Source organism: Rana temporaria, chromosome 1 (assembly GCF_905171775.1).
Source record: "Rana temporaria chromosome 1, aRanTem1.1, whole genome shotgun sequence".
NCBI classification, from domain to species: domain Eukaryota; kingdom Metazoa; phylum Chordata; class Amphibia; order Anura; family Ranidae; genus Rana; species Rana temporaria.
The window spans coordinates 287,414,480-287,434,701 of record NC_053489.1 but is presented as its reverse complement, the minus strand read 5'-3'; the positions used below and the strand labels follow the sequence as shown (position 1 = coordinate 287,434,701).

General features: G+C 44.7%; 1 protein-coding gene across 2 annotated transcripts in view; it reads right to left on the bottom strand.

The window, feature by feature from the left end:
- The window catches only part of APBA1 (amyloid beta precursor protein binding family A member 1), a 229,755-nt gene that overhangs the window by 48,816 nt on the left and 160,717 nt on the right, over window positions 1-20,222 (bottom strand). For both annotated transcript variants that reach the window (XM_040356802.1, XM_040356794.1), the window contains exons 3-5: window positions 19,833-19,931; window positions 10,919-10,958; window positions 1,777-1,922 (exon numbers count right to left, since the gene is read on the bottom strand). In XM_040356802.1, the coding sequence (XP_040212736.1) occupies window positions 1,777-1,922; window positions 10,919-10,958; window positions 19,833-19,931 (285 nt within the window). The remainder of the gene's footprint in view (window positions 1-1,776; window positions 1,923-10,918; window positions 10,959-19,832; window positions 19,932-20,222) is intronic.

Here is a 20,222-nt window from a genome sequence, read left to right as displayed (position 1 = left end):
TCGCCCAGGAGAGCCGACCTGCCGCCGTATAATGACGGTGGCTGGTCGGCTAGTGGTTAACCACTCCAATACCGGGCTTTAAAACCCACCTCCTTCCCGGGCCTATTCTGGCACTTCTTTCCTACATGTACAAATCCTCATTATTTTGCTAGAAAATTACTCAGAACCCCCAAACATTATATATGTTTTTTTAGCAGACACCCTAGGGAATAAAATGGCGGTCATTGCAACTTTTTATCTTGCACCGTATTTGCGCAATAATTTTTCAAACGGCTTTTTTTTTGTAAAAAAAATGGTTTCATAAATTAAAAAATAACAAAACAGTAACGTTAGCCCAATTTTTTGGTAAAATATGAAAGATGATGTTACGCCGAGTAACTAGATACCTAACATGTCACGCTTTAAAATTGCGTACACTCATGGAATGGCGCCAAACTTCGTTACTTAAAAATCTCCATAGGCGACACTTAAATTTTTTACAGGTTGCCAGTTTAGAGTTACAGAGGAGGTCTAGTGCTAGAATTGTTGCACACGCTCTAACGCACGCGGCGACGCCTCACATGTGTGGTTTGAACGACGTTTACATACGTGGGCGGGACTTACGTGTGCGTACGCTTCTGAGCGCGAGCTACCGGGGACAGGGGCATTTTAATTTTTTTATTATTATTTTTTCTTTTACTTATTTATTTATTTTTTACACTTTTTTTTACATTTTTTTTTTTTCAATCGCTTTTATTCCTATTACAAGGAATGTAAACATCCCTTGTAATAGGAATGTGTGTGACAGGTCCTCTTTAAGGAGAGATGCGGGGTCAATAAGACCCCACATCTCTCCTGCAGGCTGGAAAGAATGAGATCGTGAAAAAAAATTCACAGATCTCATTCAAACTAGCCGCAATTGCGGTTTGTTTACTTACGGGGACCCGGGCGTGACGTCATCACATCGCGCCCGGGCCTCCGACGGTCATAGAGATGACTGGTGACCAGATGGTCACCAGTCTTCTCTATGGCGAACATCCGGCGGACGGCGATCATCTCTCCGGGCCCCCGGTGGGACGGGAGAGCCCGGAGAAGCACCGGATGGCGGCGGGAGGGGGGGGATGTCCCCTCCCGCCGCCTGTAAGAACGATCTAGCGGCGGAACCGCCGCTATGATCGTTCTTACGGTGCGCAGGATCGCCGCCGCTAAAAAATGATATCTCAATGATGCCTCCGGGTGCAGGCATCATTGAGATATCCCCCCCCGCAAAGCCCAGGACGTCATATGACGTCCACCCAGGATAACAGGTCCCCGTTTTGGATGTCATATGACGGCGTGCGGGTGTCAAGTGGTTAAGCATTATTAAAATCACTGCTCCTGAAAAAAAAATAGTTTTAAAACTTTTTTCCATTGATACATGATGTCCCCTTGGGCAGTACCCGGGGTCCCCATACACTTTTTATGGCAATAACTTGCATACAACCCTTTAAAATTAGCATTTTTGATTTTTCATGTTTGTGTCCCATAGACTTTAACTGTGTTTGCATACATTTTTTGCCTGTTTGCATGTTCTGGTGCAAATCGAACTGGGGGTGTTTCCCTAATAAGTTTAAATTTTTTTTTTTTTTAATTTCGATATTTTTTTTTTGGACATTACAATTGGCGACCTTAGCATTTATTCTCTAAAATACATTGTGCAATTAATCAAGGACTTTGCCCGTTAGGATGACAGATCGAATATTATTTTTCTCTCCTTTTTCTTAATATAAAGTTTACATAGTGGAATTATATGCTCACCTTAATTCGACTAACAGCTTCTTGTGCTTGCATCATGCGCACATTTTTTGAGGGAGTTTTGTCAGAGAGTAGCTGTGTGGAGCCGAGGTAATTTGCGGCAAAAATAATTCCATCTATCAAGTCTTCAGGATCACAGGGTCCTGGCACTATGAGAAAACATAAAATATCAGTTTAAAAGTTCTTATGGGAAAATGAATAGATAAGTATAGCTGATGATTTAAGCACAAAAAAAAAAAATCACATATGATGAAGATCACAAATCTAACCAGAGTTTCAGAACAAGAAAATCAGCCAAACCGCATAAATATTAGAAAAAAAAAGCAGTACCAGAAATAATTGCAAAATATTCCAATATACAAATGGAAGGTTCACTACTATACCTTCTGCAATTTTGGCATGGCAATTTGATGCGCGAATGTCTCAAGCATTCACACAATCACCACAAATAAATCCCATAATTTGCTAAATATGGCCCGGATTCACGTAGCACTTACGCGACGTATCTCGAGATACGCCGCGTAAGTGCACATATGCGCCGTCGTATCTATGCGCCTGACTCTGAAAGCAAGATACGCCTGAAAATAGGCTTCATCCGACCAACGTCAGTTTCCTACGCCGTCATATCGTGGGCGCATATTTACGCTGGCCGCAAGGGGCGCTCTCATTGATTTACGATTCGAATATGCAAATAAGTGAGATACGCCGAATATACACGGTTTACGTAAGTCATACGTCCGGCGTAAAGTTAAGCCTCATAAAGCAGGTGTAAGTCAGCAGCATCAATGCAAATGGCTGCACCAGGGAACACAGCCGTCGTTTTTTACGTAGTTTACGTAGTAAGTGAATAGGGCTAGTCGTAGGTTACGTTCAAGTCGTAGGCAGTGATTCGACGTAAATTAGGCAGTTGTTTCGACGTGATTCTGCGCATGCGCACTGGGAAGCATCCATGGGACGGCGCATGCTTCGTTCATTATTCGTATCTTGATGGCGCTCGGCCCATCATTTACATGGGGTCACGCCTCATTAGCATGGCTCACGCCCACTGCCACTTACAAGTTACGCCGAGGGAACCCAGCGTAGATTAGGGAGCAAGTGCTTTGTGAATACTGTGCTCGCCGCTCTGCACTACGTCGGCGTAGCGTATATTCGATACGCTACGCCGGCATAACTATGCGCCAAGGTATGTGATTCCGGGCTTATGTATATTTCGTATGATCGTCATCACCATCTAGTGGCTATGTGGTGTTTTCCTAAAAAACCTCAATAGGAAAAATATAGCATTATGGCTACTAGGAGCCAATGATTGCGGAAAGGCAAATAATGTGAATTACAGTAAAACTTTGGACTGAGAGTAACTTGGGCTGAGAGTGTTTTGAAAAACAAGCAATTTTTTTTTATAAATGGGCGATGTCTTGATATACAAGTAGCGTCACGTCACAACTGAGTATAAAAGAGAAGAGAGGCGCCTCTAAGTGTAGCAATATGATTACATTTAATGACGGTACAACATTTAGCAACTTACATGATTGATAAATAAAACAGGCACATCTAAATTGGCAGGCATCTGGGGTAAAGCTGTCGACATAGACCGTCCTCCGCACTGCCATCGATGGCATCCCTTCCACGCTGCGCTCCACAAGCGATTCAAGCCTCGCTTTCAGATCGCTCTACTGCAGGGTTGTCTTCCAAGTCACGATTGCAGACTGACAGCGATGAGAGCCAACGGAGGATGGTCTATGTGGACAGATTAACTCCAGATACCTGCATACTTAAGATGTACCTCTTTAAATCATCAACCGTGTGAGTTGCTAAATGTTGTACCTTCATTAAATGTAACCATATTACTACACTTAGAGTCTCCTCTCTCCTCTTTTATACTCTGTAGTTCCTGCTGGATTTTTCTTCTAATCCCCTTGTGGAGGCTGCCATTTGTGGAAAGACATTTTATGGTTACACAACTTATCACATTGCTATAATCTTTTTATATGGACTATAAACTGAAGGACCTATGAATAAATGGTTGTGGAACAAATCATTGAAATTTCCATTAATTCTTATGGGGAAATTTGCTTTGATATACAAGTGCTTTGGATTACAAGCATGTTTCCGGAACAAATTATGCTTGTTGTGAGAATGTTTGAGGTTTGAGGTGTACAGCGAATGCTTAATAAATAGACCTTTAGATGTATGACGATAGCTTCTTCACCTTGAGAACAAGTATCTCTAATTTTACTTAATCATACAGTATATATTGCATAGACGTAAGAATCCTAAAACTCGGCTATAGTTAAAGCAGCTCTTCCAAGGCTACCGGTAGGTGGACTTTTATTGCCAACAACTCCCCCTCCCCGAACACAAATGGCTTTAAAATTGGACTTATGCACTTCTTACTGTTAAATCCATTTTCTGGAGTTCGAGGGACATAAAAATTCAGACACCGTCGGGTATACTGAGGAGGATTTGGACACTAGCAAAAAAAAACCCAAAAAAACATGGCCAGCCCAGCATAAGCCTTCCTACTCCCAGCATGCCTCCATTTTTTGGAAAAGCAATACCAAGAACATGATCATAGACACAGAGGGGTGGAATAGCTGTCCGTGCATGAACACCAATAGATAGAATTTACGGCAAGTACAAAAAGCCCATTTTCTTTCTTTTTCATTGAGAGACACAAGTATTAATAAACTGTTATGCCGCGTACACACGATATTTTTTTGGGTTGTAAAAAACAAAGTTTTTCAGGCTCTAGAAAAAACAAAGTTTTTTTCAGCTTCATCATTAAAACGACCTTGCCTACACACAATCGTTATGCTCTAGCAAAGCGCGGTGACGTACGACACGTACAACGGCACTATAAAGGGGAAGTTTCATGCGGATGACGCCACCCTTTGGGCTTCTTTAGCTGATTTTGTGTTAGTAAAAGACAATTCGCGATTTTCTGTCTGTTACAGCGTGATGAATGTGCTTACTCCATTACCAATGGTAGTTTTACCAGAACGAGCGCTCCCGTCTCATAACTTGCTTCTGAGCATGCGCTGGTTTTTCCAGTCGTTAAAGCCCACACACGATCATTTTTTACAACCCAAAAAACGACATTGTTTAAAACGTCGTGAAAAAATAGAGCATGTTCGAAAAAAAATCAGAACCCGAAAAATGCTATGAAGCCCACACACGATCATTTTAAATGACATTTTTTAAAAAACTTTGAGTGTCCAAAAGCTATCAAACTAAGGGGGGGACAAGTAACAAAAAACACTTGAGGGTCCCGATATGAATTTTTGAGGGACGCTTTTTTGTACACAGTGAAAGCTTAAAATACAGGCCTATACGTTAAAGTTTGCCTATCTAAAAGGGATTTATTAGCAAAGTTGATAATAGGACATAGCTTAAGAAAAAAAAAAAAAAAAAAAAGAAGTATATAAATTCCTGATTAGAAGCAGCAGAGCACTTTCCATGTTCACACGCGACGAGGCACTTTCTGTTCTTCTAGCCTCAAAGGAGCTTATTAGGAGTTTGGTGGCCATACCCCACACTCTTCAGCCTTTGATTATAAGATCACATTGAAATTGTCTTCAGAGGGTGAAAAAGCTGATCCACAGAGACACTGCAATTATTCTAGTTTAACTCATAAAATGACATTCAATAATGAAGTATATTTAGTAGAATAATTGAACACTGAAATTAAGACACAATTTAGTTTGTTCATTAAAGCGGTGGTTCACCCTCCTTAACATCATTAGACCATTACATTCGGCATCGTAGCGCGAGCTACGGTATGCCGGTCTTAAATTTTTAATCCCCGTACTCACTGTGCTATCGATCATTGAAGAATCCGACTCCCGCGGGGAATGGGCGTGCCTATGGAGAGGGAGGATGATTGACGGCCGGCTCTGGCACGTCACGCTCCCCGAAGACAGCCGGAGTAGGTCTCTGCTCTTCACGGCGCCTGCGCACAGGCTATGCGCAGGCGCCGTGAAGAGCCAAGCCTATTTCGGCTATTTCCGGAGAAGCGTGACGTGCCAGGGCCGGCCGTCAATCACCTTCTCTCACCATAGGAACGCCCATTCCCCGGAATCTTCAATGAGCCATAGCACAGTGAGTACGGGGATAAAAAATGTAAGACCGGCATACTGTAGCTCGCGCTACGATGCCGAATGTAATGGTAGAATAAAAAAAAATTTTTTTTATTTTTTTAATAGGGTGAACCCCCGCTTTAAGTAGGGAAGTATTTACCCCTATCAGTTTTTTAATGCAAACTGTGTCCATTTTAGAACCCTTTGGGGCAGATCCACAAAGATCTGCCCCGGCGCATCGTATCCGAGATACGCTACGCCGCCGTACCTTACCTTTCTTTAAATCAAATCCATAAAGTATTTGCACCGTAAGTTACGGCGGCGTAGTGTATCTCAAGCAGCGTAACGGCGCGGAATTCAAATGCGGCGAGTAGGGGGCGTGTTTCATTTAAATGAAGCTCGTCCCCGCGCCGAATGAACTGCGCATGCTCCGTTCCGAAATTTCCCGCCATGCTTTGCGCTAAATGACATCGCAAGGACGTCATTGTTTTGACGTGGACGTAAGTTACGTCCATCCCGATTCACGGACGACTTACGCAAACGAAAAAAAAAAATTCAAATTAAACGCGGGAACGACGGCCATACTTAACATGGCAGGTGTAACTATACGCGACAAAATAGCAGCTTTAACTATACGCCGGAAAAAGCCGACTAAAGATGACGTAAAGGAATGCGCCGGGCGCTCGTGGATCGTCGGAAATAGTTAATTTGCATACTCAACGCGGAAAACAGCGTGAACGTCACCCAGCGGACGCCGAAGAATTGCATCTTAGATCCGAAGGCGTACGAAGACGTAAGCCTGACGGATCTAACCCAGATGCCGTCGTATCTTGTTTTGAGGATTCAAAACAACGTTACGACGCGGGTAATTTGAAAGTACGCCGGCGTATCAGTAGATACGCCGGCGTACTCGCTCTGTGGATCTGCCCCTTTGTGTGGTCACTGCTACAAACCATTTAAAATTACAAATTTTATTTGAAAGTATTTTTATTAGAAAATTTTCAAGTCATAAAATTATAGCTTAAAGCGGATCTCCACTCTAAAGTGGAGTCCCGCTGATCGGAACCCTCCCCCCCTCCGGTGTCACATTTGACACCTTTCAGGGGGGAGGGGGGTGCAGATACCTGTCTACAGACAGGTATCTGCACCCACTTCCGGCCCTACGATACGGGCAAAGGACGGGTTTTTCCTCCGCTTCCCGTCGCCCCCCCCGTTGTATGCTGGGAACACTCGGCTCCCAGCACACAGCGGGAGCCAATCGGCGGGCGCAGCGCGACTCGCGCATGCGCCGTAGGGAACCGGGCAGTGAAGCCGGAGCGCTTCACTTCCTGGTTCCCTCACCGTGGATGGAGGGGGGAGCAGCAGGGTGACGAGCGATCGGCTCGTCATCTGCTGCGATCACCGCTGGACTCCAGGACAGGTAAGTGTCCTTATATTAAAAGTCAGCAGCTGCAGTATTTGTAGCTGCTTGCTTTTAATATAGTTTTTTAGTGGCACATCCGCTTTAAGTGCTCATGGCTACTGATCAAATGGGTTTTATCCAGCAGAAATCCACAGATAGCTCTTTGCTAACATTCAGTCATGGCATTCTAATGTGGGCAGGCATGTGCTGGTGGCCCTCGATATTGAAAAGTCCTTTTACTCAGTGGATTGGACCTACAAGCGTGCTGTACTGGAGTGTAAGGGGTTTGGGCCTTCTTTTTAACCCCCTTAGCACTGGTGCATACTGGTCCTTCGGGGGTTTAGAATGCTGTGAGGTGGGGCTTATCGTCATGTGACCACTGATTGGCTGTCACGGCGGTCACATTATCAGAAAGCTCACGATCGCAAGATGTGAATGGGTGTTTTAGTTAGCCACTGGTAACTGTGCTGGGAGTGTGCTCTCGGTACAGTTCTATTGGCGCTTTTTCACGCAAATATGTTGACGCTCATGCAAGACCCGGCCGCTGAGAGGCTGAATATTTGCATACACTCGGCACCAAGGAGCTAAAGTGGCTAGATATCCTATATAAACGCCATAATGCTTCTATCAAGCTGGAAAATATGGTTTCTTCCCTCTTTATGGTCCAGAGAGGCACTCGACAGGGTTGCCTCTTGTCATCCACGATTTTTGCTTTAAAGTGGATGTAAACCCACTCTCATCCTTTCTAAACTACTGCCATAGTGCTGATCTATAAGGATATTCATGCCTCCTGCATGTATCCTCACCTGTCAAATGTCTCCCCTCTGTCTGTTATAAGAACTTAAAAACTGCAGATTCTGTGGGTGGGTCTGTTTGGAGCTCTGTGAGTGGAGTTGTGATGTCAGTAGACTCCCCGCCCTCCTCTACACTCCCCTTGTCAACATGCATGTTTTCCTTACACTCAATTCTGCTATGATCACCAACATCCAGTCAAAATCCAGAAAAGTAACCACATGACTTCAGAAAAGGAGTGGGGGTGGGAATTAAAAAATAATGCCTGTCTCCAGGATAGTGCATGAGATATGTAAATAACCTGTCACTCACAACAAAGGGGCAGAACAGACTAAGGTTTTTCTCTGTAAGTCCGTTTTATTTCACTGAACAATAAAAGAGGATTGCTCAGAGCTGGATTAACTGTGTGGCAAGACTGGGCACAGATGATAGGAAATCTTATACCGTACATTGTGACATCAAAAAAATAAATAAAACATTTCCGGTTTACATCCACTTTAATGAAAATGCCTATAGCAGTTACCCTCAGGTGAAGGGACTCTGATTCCATTATCTAGAAGAAAAAAAAAAGAGCACTATATGCTGATGATATGCTCCTCTTTTTGCAAGATCCAAATCTGTCCTTACATGCCACCCTTACTCTACTGAACAATTTTGCCAGCTTTCCAGATTAACTGGAGCAAGTCCCAGATACTTCCAATAGACCCAATACCAGAGGCAGATTGAGACCCCACCTTGCTCCTTCAATGGGTGACTTGAATCAAATAGATTGGTGTTAAGCATAAACCGATGCAGGGAGAGATAGACATTGCATGTTCGGAGCTTGGACAACGATGACTGGGATTTTTCCTTTCAATATATAATTTCTGTGAAAATAGACTTCCTTCCTTCAAAAGATCTGAAGGAAGTCTGCCTGGCCAACGGTTAACAGCGATATTTGGACACAAATCTTACAATTTCAGTGCCTAGAGATCTGAAAAAGATCAGATCAGAAAAAGACGGGAAAGAGAAATTTTTTTCTCTTTCCCGTCTTTTTCGGAGTTTTGACATCATGTTTTCTGGATCAGCTTTTTATAGATCTGGTGAACCAACTGCTTCTAACTTAGGTGGATACCTCCACAGATGATTTGTATGCTTATCTAAGCACTGTGAGTGAACACTCTACTCATTATTTTTTATATACATCCTCTGTTAAGCATTTTATTTAACATGTATTGACATTATCACTTTTTCTTCACAGCTGGTCATTGTGTCCTTTGTGTTACCCCCCAGCCTCTCCGGTGGTCGGGGAGTGTGTGACCTCCATCTGCGGCAGTTCCCTACTTTGGGCTTGTGTTTTCCCTGCCTGAGATTTCCCCTTTTTGGCTGTCAACTTTTGTTCATCCGGCCTTATCCATCTGGCCTGTGATATGACCAGGGCGTGTATGCACCCTTTCTTTTTATCCCCACTACGGACCAGCAGGTTGGCATTGTGTGATATACATTGGCAGAGCGACATTATTATTTATGTATGTATATTTTCTTGAATGTTTGTAAACTCATATCCTTCTGTATTTCATCACTAGAATCGAAACCCTGATGTCAACCACACCACCGAAGAAGCCTGACCGGGCAAAGTATATAGGGTTATATACCAACTTGGTTGCGATCCCTGTTACAGTATCTGCTGTCTGTTACGGGAATTCTTTTAATTGATATTGTATTATCAATCAGGTTATCTATGTGCTTAGTGGGCCCTTGTGGGTCTATAATGTGCTATGTAGCTTGATGCTATTATGTCCTTTTTAAGGAACTATTAAAATTTATACTACTGTTTTATACCTCTTTATTACTGTGTGCACCGTTACAGTCCCGCCATCGCTCTATTTTCCCATATGAAATTATTCAATTACCATTTTCATATTCGATTAATCGGGCAGTAATATAATGGGGTTAAAAAAAATAAAATTAGCCCTTTATAGTACAAAAAGAGCAAATAATCGCTACTGTAAATATTACTTTCACTGTTCCACAGTAAAAAAATAAATAAATGAACCTTACAGTAGCGATTTACTATTTTTGTACTATAAACGGCTATTTTTAAAAATAATTAATAAAAATGCAATAAAACTATCCCCTTTTTTGTAAACGCTATAAATTTTGCACAAACCAATCGATAAACGCTTATTGCGATTTTCTTTTTACCAAAAATAGGTAGAAGAATACGTATCGGCCTAAACTGAGGAAAAAAAATAATGTTTTATATATTTTTGGGGGATATTTATTATAGCAAAAAGTAAAAAAATATAGCATTTTTTTAAAAATTGTCGCTCTATTTTTGTTTATAGCGCAAAAAATAAAACAATAAAAACCGCAGAGGTGATCAAATACCACCAAAAGAAAGCTCTATTTGTAGGGAAAAAAAAAAGGATGCCAATTTTGTTTGGGAGCCACGTCGCACGACCGCGCAATTGTCAGTTAAAGCGACGCAGTGTCGAATCGCAAAAACTGGCCGGGTCCATTAGCCGCCTAAAGGTCCGGGTCTTAAGTGGTTAAAGGGACATATTTAGAAAATAAAAAATGAACCTTTACAAGCCCTTTAATACCATAAGTTACTAACCAGCAACAAGTTCAGGCATAAAGAATACTGAAACTTCAACGGCTTTCATTTACTGCATAGTAAAAATGGGTTTGTGTTTAGAACCTAAGCCAGAAAGAGAAAGGCAACTATCATTTTGAGAAAGAGGATATCAGTCCGATTATTTGAATCTTGACAAATAACCATCTCAGCACACAAAAGGCTAGTATCAGCCCAAGAACAATTTTGTCTTTGCAATTAGCACAACTTAACCAAGTGACATTTTGAATTACCAAATGTAGAACTTTTCATTCTTACCTTCTACGTAGGTTGGGAAAGAAGCCAGGCTCTTCCTTGACTGTAATAAAGACAAATACAGTTGATTTAAACGGAGTAAAAAAAAAACACAGGCAGGGAAATGGAAGAATCTGTTCCATGCACAAATCACACACAAAACAGCGTAATGCAGTTTGACAGCCACTAGTGAAGACAAATTAGATTGTTTTCAAACAATTCGTTATTTAGGGACTTTCAGGCTTCTTTTATTAGCATGTTTAGATAATTAAGTACTTCAGAGTTGAATTTGCAGACTCCTGGCATGGATGGTTTTGTAATGCTTGCAAACTGCATGCTACCTCTTGAAGGCACAGCTTGGGAGACTGGCATCCGGTTTTGTGATTCCAGGGGCTGAAACTGAAAATATGGTAAAATATTCACATCTCCAATGTGCAATTTCATGCCTATGGTGCTAGGAGGAAAACAAACCAGCTGGCTAAATAGAAGTAACAAACACAGTACAACATGAAGCCAGACAAACTAGCTTTCATATTTAATCATATTTCAGTGTTTGTTACACCTGCAAATATTACCGTATTTATCGGCGTAAAACGCGCACTTTTTTCCCCTTAAAATCAGGTGAAAATCATGGGTGCGCGTTATACGCCGATCCCCACTGTCTCTGAGCGCCGCTGACATAGACCGAGCCGAGTGTACTGCGCACTCGGCTAGGCTCGGCCACGCTTGGCTCCGCCCGCAGGACCGCGAGAGAAGCCGAGAGAAACAGAGAGAGGAGCCGAACACACAGGAAATCCGGCTCTGTACAGCTCGGCTGAGGCGCCAAACTCAAAAAACTCCAAAGCCGCAGATGGACTCCCACAAGGCTGTATGGACTCTGCTCAAGGCCGCAGACGGACGCCGGACAAGGCCGCCGGGCAAGACAGCAGATGGACACCTCCAAAGCCGCAGATGAACAACGACAAGGCTGCACCGACGAGCATTCAAAATGTAAGTTTTTTTTTCCTTAAACTTCCCTTCTAAAGCTTGGGGTGCACGTTTTACGCTGGCGCGCGGTATACGCCGATAAATACGGTAACTGTTCGTAAGTAGGGCAGTGAGCTATGGAAAGAACATGGTCAAGGGCAACCAATCACAGTTTTCTTTTCATTCATTTATAAAAAATCAAAACAATGAAAGATAACTTCTGATTGGTCACTGAGGTACTGCTGCACTCCATCTTATAAAGAAAACCTTACAATCAATGATGACCAAAATAAAGCATAATATGCAAATTTTCAAAATGTTCAGTCATTTTCTGCAGTGGGAATACACCAAAATGTTTGCCTTATTGGTAGACTAGTCCATGTCGGTTACTGCATGTTAATAAACATATCTTGTATAGATTGGAGATCCCTTTGAATATGTATCTTGATGAAATATCAACCTAAATTGGTTATTAAGTCACTTCTACAAAATGCTCCTATCTCCTCTGTGATATTACAATACGTTCCCCTGTGCCTGTGTTTTATAATAAATATGTTTATCTGCATCGATAACACATCGGCTCCCGGCGTTTAGGTGCCTACTCTCTCCTCTGCCCCGGCTGACAGTTTCAGCGGGCCGGGCTGAGCACTGCGGCAGACGTCAGCCGGGGAGGAGAGCAGAGCGAGAGCCGAGGAGTCACGTGATCGGTACAGGTAAGCATAATTTATTATATATAACACAGACACATGGTAACTTATTGTTATAATACAGAGGGGATAGGAGCATTTTACATATAATATGAAAGCAGCAGAAGCGGAGGAGGGGTGGGCACTTACACGAGCAGACAGGCAGGGAGGAGGGGGCAGAGAGCACAGAGGAGACAGATAGCAGGGCTGCAGATGACGGAAGAAGTTACTCTGAACACGGTGTCAGGGCTCAGCAGCCCTGATATATCGTGGTCAGTGTACAGGAGGGAGGGTAAAGCCAGGCAGGATCAGCCAGATTGTTTAGGTGTTACAGGGGTCCAAATGACACAGCACATGCACGGTGCTGTATAACATTCTTTAAAGGAACAGGATCGGGTTTTTTTGGGGGTTAAGAAATGCTTCAAGGTTTAAGGTTTAGCCTTCGATTTGTTAGGACCAACCATGTCAGTACAAAAACCTTACCATTTGTATACAATGTTGCTTATTTCAACAGCAAATATGTAAATAATGTATTTTTTTAATCAAAAGCTTGTCCATGGTTCATAAAACAGTTGATCACCATATAGGGGGAAAGGTGCTGTGTAATGGGCCATGCTTGTTTGGACATGGAAATGGTAGATTATGACTGCTGACATTTAAGATTTCGATAAATATTCTGTACCCTCATAGATACATCATGTCATAATAAGCAATGTCGAAAACAACTATTTCTTTATTAAAGCAAATCAAAACTACAGGGTGGGCCATTTATATAGATCCACCCGGGTTGGCCATTTATATGGATACACCTTAATAAAATGGGAATGGTTGGTGATATTAACTTCCTGTTTGTGGCACATTAGTATATGTAAGGGGGGAAACTTTTCAAGATGGGTGGTGACCATGGCGGCCATTTTAAAGCCCGCCATTTTGAATCCAACTTTTGTTTTTGGTGTATCCATATAAATGGCCCACCCTGTATACACGGTACTTAGGCATTAAAAAAATTGACAGTTTAGAGTGTAAAAAAAAAAAAGATACAAGTTCCCTACATGCAAACCTTTGAGTTACGATCTTTCTTAAAATGTGAACATGTGTTTGCACAGTTTTTTTCATTCAATCTAGCGGGCTGAACAAAAAAAAAAAAAACTTGACAGATCGTCATCCTAACACAAGCAATGTTGGTGCAGCGATCTCCCCAGCTGTGCTATTGTGTTCTGACAAGGGGAGTCTCCTTGTCAGAACACACTGATCAGTACTCGCAGCCTTTGTCTGCAGGCGCTGATCTTTGTTGGACTTACTCCCAGAACAGAACTTGTTTGCAAGTAGGGGACTTACTGTATACATATATCAGTAAAATAAATAAAAAAAAATAAAAAAAAGAAGAAGAATAAACCAAATATTCAACTTCGTTGTTCAATGTATGCTAAAGAATAAAACATTTTTGTTTCCCATCACTACCAATCGAACTCAGAAGGGAAAAAAATGTGGGTGAAATGGAGCATTTAAAAAGCCAAGCCACTTTCTGCTAAGCTGAGATTTCTTTCCAGCTTTGGGTTTTCTTATTTCTCAAATAAAAACCTGCAGACACCTAAACACTGGAAATATATCACTGTTGCACTATTTGTACTTTATCATGTATGTGGAAGATCAGATTGCATTAAGTTGTGTAAGCCAACAGATGCCTTCTAACTTGCACAATTATCAGACACTGTTTTTCTGCAACGTGTATGAGGTGCACTCCTTTTTTTAAATAACGAATGTAAAAAAAAAAAAAAAAAGTCTCTACTAGTCCATCCATAACCGGATGCCTGTATCCTTCTGATACTCTGGTGTTCAGATTTGCTGTCTTATAGGGAACAATACAATTTTTAAATTGTGCCTTTGGTACATTGAAAAAGGTACCTTTTGCAGTGAATTTCTTGCGACAAAAACATTGGGCCAGATCCACAAAAGGGATACGCCGTCGTATCCCTGTTTCTATCTATGCAGAATCAGTTACGCATAGATATTGCCAAGATCCGGCAGGTGTAATAGTTGTACACTGTCGGATCTTAGGATGCAGTACCGCGGCCGCCGCTGGGGGCATTTCTCGTCGAAATTCCGCTTCGGGTATGCAAATTAGCACTTACGGAGATCCACGAAGCGGTTTCCCTACGTGAAGTCTCCATAAATTGTTAGTTTGCAAACGCAAAGATAGGGTACCTTTTACAAAGTGTAAAGTTAGTACACCTTGTAAAAGTATACCCTTCTTTCCCGCGACGCTGTCAAATTTTTTTTTACATTTTTTTTTTTTCGCCGCATCTCTTTTTTCCCGGCGCGATTCACAAAACTCGGCGCAACGTAACTTCACACAAAGCACGTCGGGAAAATCGCGTCGGGAGCATGCGCAGTACGTCCGGCGCGGGAGCGCACCTAATTTAAATGGGACTCGCCCCATTAGATTGGGCCCGCCTTGCGCCGGACGGATTTAAGTTACACCGCTGAAAATTTCTAGGTAAGTGCTTTGTGGATCGGGCACTTAGGTAGAAATTTTCCGGCGGTGTAACTTAAATAGGAAAAGTTAAGTTACGGCCGCTCGTTGTGGATCTGGCCCATAGTTTTTGTAAAGCTGCATATCTGCAGTGTGAGAACATCTAAGGCACTTGAACTGAAGTACAAGGATCTCCCCGCTTCTAAAGCCTCGTACACACGATCCGATTGTTGGCAGGGGATTGTCTGATGATAGACTATTGGTATAAAATACGGCCGCTAGTACGCTCCTTCAGAAAATTGTTGTCCAACTTTCAGCCAACAAATGTTGGATGGCAGGCTAGTAAATTTGCAGCGGGCAAAGGTCTGTTGTCAGATTTTCGTATCGTCTGTACACAAGGCCGTCACACAAAAGTCCAAAATTCAAACACGCATGCTCAGAATCAATGCTCATCAAACCTGACATTAGCTGAAGGTGCCCAAAGAGTGGCGCTCAAGAGCTGAAATTCTACGTAGTACGTCACTATGTTCGAGTTTGTTGGCCGACAATTGTGTGGCATTAGTATGCAAGACAAAATCCAGGCACACGCCCTTTTGACAAATGTTTGATGCTCGGTTGGCCAAAAATCGGATCGTGTGTACAAGGCTTTAGTCACAGAGACACTACATGGAATAACGCATGAGAAGTAGAATGCAAAAAAGATCAGCTGTGGAGAGACTACAGACAATACTGGTGACCAGTACTTTGTCCTTTGCTTGCCTCTTTGGGCAATAATTCAACAGTACAGGTTCCCTTAAAACACAGGTGTCAAACACAAGGCCCACGGGCCGAATCCGGCCCTCCAGCCCATTTCATGTGTCCCTCGCACCTCTCCTGCAGTTGCAGGAGAGCTCCAGCCCTCCTCTGGTCCTCCTCCAGACCCTTACTTTCTGCTTTCAAGCTTTGCATCCAGCTTCTTCCCAGCAGCAGCATAAGTAAAGGGGGTGTACTGTGATGAAAGGGAGAGTGGGGGACTCAACTTCTGCTGGTGGGGTGGCTCTTGACATTTAATGTAAGAGGAGAGAATGCACTGGACATCTAATCTTACAGATACAACCGGCCCTTTTGAGGGCAATCATAACGCTGATGCGGCCCACGATTAAATGGAGTTTGACACCCCTGCCTTAAAAGCTAAAAGCATCAGTTCTCAGCAGACTTGCCTGTGACATGGTGACTTTCCATTGTTACAAAGTAGTTCTTTAGGTGAACATTATGAACCTTCATGTGAAACAAAATAATTAACATAGGAACAGAGCTAATCAGAATGAGATGTAAAACAGTATGAGAACATTAAACAGATAAACTGTATATCTAAATTGCCATTACAGTAGGTGAACCCGATATTGTGTCAATCTCGCTCTCTTTCTCGGCGAGATTGAGCACCTACGAGCCCCATCGCGGGAGCCAGCGCCGAGCTGGCTTGCCGCGATGGAGACAGAGCCGTCATAGAAGCGACGGGAGATCCGACTTGGATTCCCGCCAATTCTACACGTGTGCGGCGTTTGTTATGAATCCTGAGGGGGAAGTCCCCGCCGGATTTTAAATAAAAATCCGGCATGGGTTCCCCCCTCAGGAGCATACCGGGCCCTTAGGTCTGTTATGGGTTGTAAGGAGAGCCCCCCATACGCCGAAAAAAATGGCGTAGGGGGTCCCCCTACAATCCATACCAGACCCGTATCCAAAGCACGCTACCCGGCCAGCCAGGAAGGGAGTGGGGACGAGCGAGCGCCCCCCCCCCCCCCTCCTGAGCCGTACCAGGCTGCATGCCCTCAACATGGGGGGGTTGGGTGCTCTGGGGCAGGGGGGCGCACTGCGGCCCCCCCACCTCAGAGCACCCTGTCCCCATGTTGATGAGGACAGGGCCCCTTCCCGACAACCCTGGCCGTTGGTTGTCGGGGTATGCGGGCGGGAGGCTTATCGGAATCTGGGAGCCCCCTTTAATAAGGGGGCCCCCAGATACCGGCCCCCCACCCTAAGTGAATGAGTATGGGGTACATCGTACCCCTACCCATTCACCTGCAAGAAAAGTGGTAAAAACACAAATAAACCACACAGGGTATTAAAATACTTTATTAGTCTGCTCCGGAGGCCCCCCCTGTCTTCTTTATTAGCTCTTTTACCAGGGGGAGCTTCTTCTTTGAAGTCTTCGGGTGGGTGGGGGCCGCCGTCTGGTTCTCTTCCACCGCCGGGGGGGGGGGTCGCTTTTAAAAAAGCCCCCACCCCCCCGGCGGGTTTCCTCCGGCGTCTTCGGCGGGGGGGCTTCTTCTTCCGCTATCCCGACGGGTCTTCTCCGCTATCCGGGGGGTCTCCTATGTTCGCCGCTCTCCGCTGTTGACTCGGCGCACCCCGGTTCTTCGTCTCGCTGTCCGGTGCCTTTTTCCGTGCTGTACGTCTTCTTCTCCTTCCGTGCTGTGAGTTCTTCTTCCGTGCTGTGACGTCATGTTCTTCACTTCTCTTCTTCTCCCGATGTTGACACGCCGGTTCTTCTCGCTGAAATGACGGATGCGCGCCTTGCATCGGACCTATATAGGCCTCACAGTCCCATCATGCTCTGTACCTACCCATGTGATACCTACCCACGTGGTAGGTATCACATGGGTAGGTACAGAGCATGATGGGACTGTGAGGCCTATATAGGTCCGATGCAAGGCGCGCATCCGTCATTTCAGCGAGAAGAGCCGGCGTGTCAACATCGGGAGAAGAAGAGAAGTGAAGAACATGACGTCACAGCACGGAAGAAGAACTCACAGCACGGAAGGAGAAGAAGACGTACAGCACGGAAAAAGGCACCGGACAGCGAGACGAAGAACCGGGGTGCGCCGAGTCAACAGCGGAGAGCGGCGAACATAGAAGGAGACCCCCCGGATAGCGGAGAAGACCCGTCGGGATAGCGGAAGAAGAAGCCCCCCCGCCGAAGACGCCGGAGGAAACCCGCCGGGGGGGGTGGGGGCTTTTTTAAAAGCGACCCCCCCCGGCGGTGGAAGAGAACCAGACGGCGGCCCCCACCCACCCGAAGACGTCAAAGAAGAAGCTCCCCCTGGTAAAGGAGATAATAAAGAAGACAGGGGGGGCCTCCGGAGCAGACTAATAAAATATTTTAATACCCTGTGTGGTTTATTTGTGTTTTTACCACTTTTCTTGCAGGTGAATGGGTAGGGGTACGATGTACCCCATACTCATTCACTTAGGGTGGGGGGCCGGTATCTGGGGGCCCCCTTATTAAATGGGGCTCCCAGATTCCGATAAGCCTCCCGCCCGCATACCCCGACAACCAATGGCCAGGGTTGTCGGGAAGGGGCCCTGTCCTCATCAACATGGGGACAGGGTGCTCTGAGGTGGGGGGGCCGCAGTGCGCCCCCCTGCCCCAGAGCACCCAACCCCCCCATGTTGAGGGCATGCAGCCTGGTACGGCTCAGGAGGGGGGGGGGGGCGCTCGCTCGTCCCCACTCCCTTCCTGGCTGGCCGGGTAGCGTGCTTTGGATACGGGTCTGGTATGGATTGTAGGGGGACCCCCTACGCCGTTTTTTTTCGGCGTAGGGGGGGCTCTCCTTACAACCCATAACAGACCTAAGGGCCCGGTATGCTCCTGAGGGGGGAACCCATGCCGGATTTTTATTTAAAATCCGGCGGGGACTTCCCCCTCAGGATTCATAACAAACGCCGCACACGTGTAGAATTGGCGGGAATCCAAGTCGGATCTCCCGTCGCTTCTATGACGCGCTTTCTGGGATGTGCTGTCACTATTCCAGCGAGTGCGAGATGTCGGCGAGATCTCGGCACCATGTCGCCGAGAATCAGCGCGATGCTGTCGTGCTAAAAACACAATATCACAAACACCTACTGTAATTATATTAGATATAGTAAAATAAACTTGCAACAAGCTATTACTTGGTATAGAAAAGTCGCACTGAAAGACAGTGACAAAATACCAAAAATTACTTTGTTAATCCCTTCCCGCCGGCCACACGAATATATGCAGCCTCCCAGAGAGTGGGCTTTAATGCTGAGAGGCCGCATATATGCGGCCCTATGTAAACACAAAAACAGTGCCGAGAGCGGGTGCCCTGCATGCTCTCAGTATGGTCACTGGCGGGGACCAGAAAGCTCCTGATGCATACTTATCGGAAGCTTTCCAATCATGGGATCACTGTGACAGCCAATCACAGCGGTCACATTACCCGAATGCCACCTCTGCCTCCCGACATCTAGGAGTTTTTAAAAGGGTCGGGAGGCAGCGGCAGGATAGGGGTTAAAAGGAGATGTATGGCCAAAGATCTTTTGACCATACTTCCCCTGTGGATCTCAGGAGTGCACTTAGTTCTGCACTCCTGTGACCCAGATTTAGCCTACATTCGGCTAATGTCCACTAATGGCTGACTTCACTCAGCCGGCCCAGGCCTGTAGAGATCCTGACAATGTCGTGATCCACCCACATGCCTACCTGGCTGGCAGCTGGCTCAGTCTCTCAGCGTGCTGCTGGAAGACTGAACCAGCTGCACCCAACCCCTCCACAGTACGGCACGCCAGTGAGCACTGGAGGGACAGAGCAGAGAGCAGGCGACAGTAACTACTCTCTGCTCAGTGAATAAGAACTGATGGCTGAGTTCTTGGTGTAGAGGCAGTGATGGGACAGAGAAGCATATGATCAATGCTGCATCCACATTGGTGAGTATTTTTTTTTTAAATACCATACTTTTTTTAAATACCATACTTCTCTTTTAAAAGTATTTTCACAAGAGGAAATGATGAGCAATAGCAACAAAAAAAGACTTACCTCTTTGTTTGAGACGGATTCTGCTGAATCACTGGCATTCTGTCGAGGTTGCCGGTTTATAGATTCTGCTCCCTGCGTAGAAGAGTCAGGAGATGGAGTCTAAACACAGCAGAGAAAGCAAAATATTACTAACATGAAATCAAAGTATTTTTAAAATGTTTTAAAAAAAAGGAAGAACATTTTAAGCTGAGCTAGTAAAAAAAAAAAACTATTGAAATACATTAGCAGGAACTGGTTTACCCAAAAATGTATAAATAGGTCCAGCAAAATCCCATGATCTAGGCACCCCTGCTAAGCAGTTAGGTCTCCACGCAGCAGAAAAAGCTTGGTCAAGAATTAACCCCCCTCTACTCTGAGCCCATTGTAATGTGTTTTTTGGGGGGTGGGCCA